This window comes from Pan paniscus, chromosome 20 (assembly GCF_029289425.2).
Source record: "Pan paniscus chromosome 20, NHGRI_mPanPan1-v2.0_pri, whole genome shotgun sequence".
Taxonomy (NCBI): domain Eukaryota; kingdom Metazoa; phylum Chordata; class Mammalia; order Primates; family Hominidae; genus Pan; species Pan paniscus.
The window spans coordinates 55,446,467-55,453,310 of NC_073269.2; the positions used below are offsets into that span (position 1 = coordinate 55,446,467).

The 6,844-nt window shown below is 50.1% G+C and overlaps 1 protein-coding gene across 1 annotated transcript in view; it reads right to left on the reverse strand.

Annotated features, from left to right (window-relative positions):
* The window catches only part of SLC6A16 (solute carrier family 6 member 16), a 45,737-nt gene extending 39,007 nt beyond the window's left edge, over positions 1-6,730 (reverse strand). Inside the window, exon 1 of the mRNA XM_034946175.4 lies at positions 3,498-6,730. Coding sequence (XP_034802066.1) covers positions 3,498-3,657 — 160 coding nt within the window. The 5' untranslated portion in view covers positions 3,658-6,730. The remainder of the gene's footprint in view (positions 1-3,497) is intronic.
* Positions 6,731-6,844: the final 114 nt, after the last annotated feature.

Genomic DNA, 6,844 nt, shown 5'->3' on the forward strand with positions numbered 1-6,844 from the left:
GTAATAGCAATGGAGATGGTGAAAAGTGGTCAAATTCTGGATCTATTTCACGAATAGAGCCGACATGATGTGTTGATGGATTGTGTGGTGGTTTTAAAATACGTCTGCAAATTCTTCAACACTTTGCAAGATAAAGTCTATTTCCCCAATCTCTGAGTGCAGGCTCTCCTTAGCGACTGGCTTCCAATGAACAGAAGTAATGGTGGGGAACTTCAGGACTAGGTCATAAAAAGCATTGCTGTTTCTTACTTGCCCATTCCCTTCAACTGATTTCTGTAAAGGAAGACAGTCACCATACGGTGAGGACACTCAAGCAATCCGTGAAGAGATCCATATAAGAGAAGAGCTGAAATTCCCTGCCAGCAACCAGCACCAGGTGAGTGAACCATGGTGAAGTGGATCCTCCAGCCATAGTTAAATCTCCAGATGACTACAGCCCCAGCCAACATCTTGACTGCAACCTCATAAAACACTGTGAGCAGAAATCATCCAACTAAGCTGCTCCCGGATTCCTGACCCACAAAAACTACAGTAGGTAAGAAATGTTTATTGTGTTTTTTTTTTGAGATAGAGTCCTGCTCTGTTGCCCAGGCTGCAGTGCAGTGGTGCGATCTCAGCTCACCACAACCTCCGCCTCCCGGGTTCAAGCAATTCTCCTGCCTCAGCCTCCCGAGTAGCTGGGACTACAGCTGGGACCACGTCCAGCTAATTTTTGTATTTTTAGTAGAGACGGGGTTTCACTATGTTGGTCAGGCTGGTCTCGAACTCCTGACCTCGTAATCTGCCTGCCTCAGCCTCCCAAAGTGCTGGGATTACAGTGAGCCACCGCTCCTGGCCTAAGAAACGTTTATTGTTTTAAACTGCTAAATTTGGGGTAATTTGTTACAGAGCATTAGAAAACTAATGGTGATTAGGTTTGGGGGCTGAGAGAAAGAGAGGAATCAAGACTCAGCCGGGAGCGGTGGCTTGCACCTGTAGTCCCAGCACTTTGCAAGGGCGAGGTGGGAGGATTGCTTGAGGCTAGGAGTTTGATAGTAGGATACTAGCCTGGGCAACATAGCAAGGCCTTGTCTTTTTTTTTTTTTTTTTTTTTTTTTTTTGAGACAGCTAGTCTCGCTCTGTCGCCCAGGCTGGAGTGCAGTGGTGCAATCTCCGCTCACTGCAAGCTCTGCCTCCCGGGTTCATGCCATTCTCCTGCCTCAGCCTCCCGAGTAGCTGGGACTACAGGCGCCCGCCACTATGCCCGGCTAATTTTTTGTATTTTTAGTAGAGACGGGGTTTCACTGTGTTAGCCAAGATGGTCTCGATCTCCTGAACTCGTGATCCACCCGCCTCGGCCTCCCAAAGTGCTGGGATTACAGGCATGAGCCACCGTGCCCAGCCTGGCCTTGTCTCTTAAAGGAAAGAAAAGTGTTTTTTAATAGCCAGGTGTGGCGGCACGCATCTGTTGTCCCAGCTACTCAGGAGGCTGAGTGGGAAGATCACTTGAGCCCAGGAGATTGAGGCTGCAATGAGTCATGACCGTGCCAGTGCACTCCCGCTTGCGTGACAGAGCAAGACCTCAAAAAAAAAAAAAGACTCCAAAACTTTGGGCCTGAAGAATTGGAAGATGGAGTGACAATTTACTGAAAAGGAAAGTACTGGAGTGTGCAGGAGGTGGGAGGGAATCAATAGTTTCGTTTTGGGCGTGTTAAGTTTGAGATGTCAATTATACAGCCAAAGGCAGAGGTTAAGTTGTCCTTCACTGCAAGGAGACCTGGGAAATGAATCTTCCTGAGTCCGCAGTTCAGGGGAAAGTTTGAGGCTAGGCATATAAATTGGTAAGTCGACAGTATTGTAGATTGCGATGAACACTATGGCACTGCATGATATCATCTCGTGAGTGAGTGTAGCTAGAAAGGGCTAGGACTCTCCAAATTTTAGAAGCTAGAAAAAGGACGATCCACTGAAGATTGAGGAGAACCAGCCAGTGAAGAAGGAAGGAGGAAAAGCAAGAGGGAATTTGCCAGTAAAGGAGGAGGGGATCAGGTGAATTCAATGGGTAGAATTGCTGTTCTCAAACGTTAGTGCACATCAGTCACCAGGAAGGCTTGTTAAAACACAGACTGCCAGGCCAGGTGCAGTGGCCTGCCTGTAATCCCAGGACTTTGGGAGGCCAAGGTGGGCGGATCACCTGAGGTCAGGAGTTCAAGACCAGCCTGGCCAACATGGTGAAACCCTGTCTCTACTAAAAATACAAAAATTAGCTGGGCATGATGGTGGGTGTCTGTAATCCCAGCTACTCAGGAGGCTGAGGCGGGAGAATCGCTTGAACCCGGGAGGCGGAGGTTGCAGTGAGCCAAGGTTGTGCCATTGCACTCCAGCCTGGGCAATAGCGTGAGACAAAAAAAAAAAAAAAAAAAAGATTGCCAGGCCCGCCCCCAGAGGTTCTGACTGAGCAGGTATATTCGCTTCCCGAGACTGCTGTATAAATTACTACAAACTTAGTGGCTTAAAGCAACAAAAATATATTATCTCACAGTTCTGGATGCCAAAAGTCCAATATTAAGGTGTCAGCACGCCACTTCCTTCAAAGGCTCAGAGGACAATCCGTCCTTGACTCTTCAGTTTCTGGTAGCTCCTGGTGTTCCACTTTTTTTTCCCCTGTAGGGTCTTGCTCTGTCATCCAGGCTGGAGTGCAGTGGTGCAATCACGGCTCACTGCAACTTCGATCTCCCAGGCTCAAGCAGTCCTCCCACCTCAGCCTCCTGAGTATCTGGGACTGTAGGTACATACCACAAAGCCCAGCTAATTTTTTTGTTAATTTTTGTAGACAGGGTCTCACTATGTTGCCCAGGCTGGTCTCGAACTCCTGGGCTCATGTGATCCTCCTGCCTCAGCCTCCCAAAGTGCTGGGATTACAGGCATGAGCCACCTCACCTGGCCCATAATAATGTTTTGATATATATAGTGTATGCAGTAACAGGTATTCTATTTGTAGTTGTTAGGATGTTTAAGGTTAGCTGCTTTAACAAACAACCCTAAAATCTTAGTAGCTTAATACAACAGGTTGTTACTTACATAAAGTCCAAAATGCTTTATGTAAGTCCAAGGATAATTCTCAGCTTCCTGCAGCCAGTGAGTGAAGGGAGAAAGAGTAAGGATTATGGAGGACATTTCAGGCTGAGTCTAGAAATGGGCTGTGTCCCTTCTGCACCCATTCCATTGGCCCAAGACCAGTCACATGGCCTCAACTTCACTGCAAGGAGACCTGGGAAATGAAGTCCTCCTGTGTGCCTAGGAAAGAAGAAACCAAGTTGGTGAGCACCAAAGCTGCAGTGAGCCGTGATTGCACCACTGTACTCTGCCACCTACCCTTCGACTTCTGGTTAATCATGTACTCATCTCTGAGGAGGGATCAGTGGGTGGGAAGGAGGGATTGGTGTATTAGTCTCCTATGGCTGAAATAGCAAATTACCACAGACTTACTACTTAGAACAACAGAAATGTATTCTCACATGGTTCTGTAGGCCAGAAGTCCAAAATCAAGGTGTCACCAAGGCCACACTCCCTCCAGAGGCTCTGAGAGAAAATCAGTTCTTTGCATCTTCCATCTCCTGGTGGCTCCAGGAGTTCCTTGGCTTGTGGCTGTAGAACTCCAATTTCTGTGTCTACCATCACATGGTGCTCTCCTCTTCTGTGTCTTCTCCTCTGTGTGTTTCTTAGAAGGACACTTGTCAGCCGGGTGCGGTGGCTCACGCCTGTAATCCCAGAACTTTGGGAAGCTGAAGTGGGTGGATCACGAGGTCAGGAGTTCAAGACAGCCTGGCCAAGATGGTGAAACCCCATCTCTACTAAAAATACTAAAATCAGCTGGGTGTGCTGGCAGGCGCCTGCCTGTAATCCCATTTACTTGGGAGGCTGAGGCAGAGAATTGCTTGAACCTGGGAGGCAGAGGTTGCAGTGAGCCGAGATCGCACCACAGCACTCCAGCCTGGGTGACAGAGCGAGACTCTGTCTCAAAAACAAAAACAAAAACAAAAAACAGACACTTGTCATCAGATTTAGGGGTCACACAGATAATGCAGTATCTTGAGATCCTGAATGTAATTATACCCGCAAAACCCTTTTTTCCAAATAAGGTCACCACAAGTTCTGGGGATTAGGACATAGACATATCTTTTTGGAGAACGCCATGCAACCCACTATAATCAGCTATAATTATTTTTGTAGAAAACGATGGGAACCTGACTTAGGATGGTGGCCTTGGAAAGAAGTGGCTGGGTTTGCAATGTACTTTAGTGGTAGAGCAGAGAGGCGTTGGTGGTGATTAGAAACAGAAGCTGAGGGGCTGGGCGCAGTGGCTTACACCTGTAATGTCAGCACTTTGGGAGGCCAAGGCAGTTGGATCACTTGAGGTCAGGAGTTCAACACCAGCCTGGCCAACATGGTGAAACCCTGTCTCTACTAAAAATACAAAAATTAGTCAGGTATGGTGGTGCACGCCTGTAATCCCAACTACTCGGGAGGCTGAGACAGGAGAATTGCTTGAACGCAGGAGGCAGGGGTTGCAGTGAGCCATAATCATGCCACTGCACTACAGCCTGGGCAACAGAGTGAGACTCCATCTCAAAACAAACAAACAACAACAACAACAAAAACCTGGGTGTGGTGGCTCATGCCTGTAATCCCAGCACTTGGGGAGGCCGAGGTGAGCGGATCACTTGAGGTCAGGAGTTTGAGGTCAGCCTGGCCAACATGGTGAAACCCCGTCTCTACTAAAAATACAAAAATTAGCCGGGCGTAGTGGCTCATGCCTGTAATCCCAGCTACTTGGGAGAATGAGGCAGGAGAATCGCTTGAACCCAGGAGGCGGAGGTTGCAGTGAGCTGATTGCACCACTGTACTCCAGCCTGGGCGAAGAGTGAGACTCTGTCTCAACAACAACCAAAAAAATAAAAGCTGAGGGATGAGGCGGGTGGTGACTCAGCGTTTGGATACAGAACTGTGTGGCTCAGGCCTGGGTTTCAAAAAGACCCCTCTGGGGCTATGTTGGGGACAGACTGGAGGGAGAAACTAGAAGCCAGGGAGAAGCCTAGAGTCAGGGTCCAGGTAGGAGAGCAGGAGCCCAGAGCCTGCCTGAGCCCTCAGGACAGAGAAGAGGGGTGGAGTGGAGACTCAGCAGGCAGGAGGGATCTGGCTTAGAGACTGATGCGGTGTTGGGGAAGAGGGGACAAGATGGGGCTTTGACCTCATGACTAGATAGATGGTGGGGCTGCCTCAGATGAGGAAACCAGGTGAGAGAATTTGGGGACATCAGAGGAAACTGCAGAGGCCACTGGGTGTGCACCTGCAACCAGGCACTGCAGACCCAGATCTGACTGTCAGGATCCCAGGCTCAGTGCCTCCTCCTCTGGGGCCTCCGCTCCTCGGGCCCCACTGCAGAGGCAGGAAGTACCGCCTGATGCTCAGCTTCCGCTGGGGGTGTTGGCACGGCCCAGAGCCCTCCCCACTCCCAGGGACCTTCCCACCTCGAGCCTGTAGCACTTTCACTTCCCCCAGGTACCCAGCCCCTGCCCCCAGCACCTGGGTGCTCCCTGGTCCAGAACAGGCTGCAGACTCTGAGAGGCACAAAAACAAGTGGGGAAGAGGGAGACAGAGAAAAGAAGACAGGCTGGGCACAGTGGCTCACGCCCATAATCCCAGCACTTTAGGAGGCCAAGGCAGGAGGATCACTTGAGCCCAGAAATTTGAGACCAGCCTAGGCAACACAGTGAGACTCCCATCTCTACAAAAAATGAAGAAAATTAGCCAGGCTTGGGGGTGTGCACCTGTAGTCCCAGCTACTCGGGAGGCTGAGATGCAAAGATTGCTCGAGCCTGGGAAGGTTGGGGCTGCAGTGAGCTATGATCACACTACTGCATTCCAGCCTGGGCAACCCTGTCTGAAAAACAAAAACAAAAGAGAGATGAAGAGAGAAAGGAGGAAGGACCCAAAGAAGGGGCCAGAAACAGAGAGAGGCCAGGCACAGTGGCTCACGCCTGTAATCCCAACACTTTGGGAGGCCAAGGCAGGAGGGCCGCTTGAGCCCAGAAATTTGAGACCAGCCTGGGCAACCTAGTGAGACCCTATCTGTTTTTTTTAATTAAATATAAAAAATACAACACTCCCACTCCATAGCAAGACCCCATTTCTACAAAAAATACAAAAATTAGCCAGGCATGATAGTGTGTACCTGTAATCCCAGCTACTCAGAAGGCAGAGGTGGGAGGATAGCTTGAGCCCAGGCTATAGTGAGCTGTTTTCCCCACCGTACTCCAGCCTGGGTGAAAAGTGAGACCCTGTCTCAAAAAGAAACAAATATATAAATAAAATAAAGAAACACAGAGAGAGGGAGGATAGAGACCCCAGGAGGCAGGAGGACAGAGACACAGAGGAGGGAGAGACTCTGCTGAGATAAGGGGACAGAGATGGGGAGTGGCAGGAAGGTGGGGACAAAGACCCAGAGAGGAGGAACAAGAGACCAAGGGCAGGAAATGGGAGACACAGCTGGATGCAGAGATGGGAGGGCTTAGCAGGCCATGAGGTCAGAATGTCTGTGAGGTCAGCTGCTGTCCAGGGTCAGCCCTGAGGTCCCCATGCCCAGAGGTGGGTTCCAGTAGATCAGGGGTCCCTTTAGATCCCCCAGCGCCTGAGACATGGAGACCTGGGAGGGACTGCCCCATGAGTCCTTGGTGCCCACAAATTCCAAGGCCCCTCAGGTACCAGAGCATGTGTCCCAGTGGAGCAGGTGAGGGAGACAGGGACAGAGAGAGAGACAGAAAGCCACCTTACATGAAGCGGGAGTGGGTGGAGCCCCACCCCT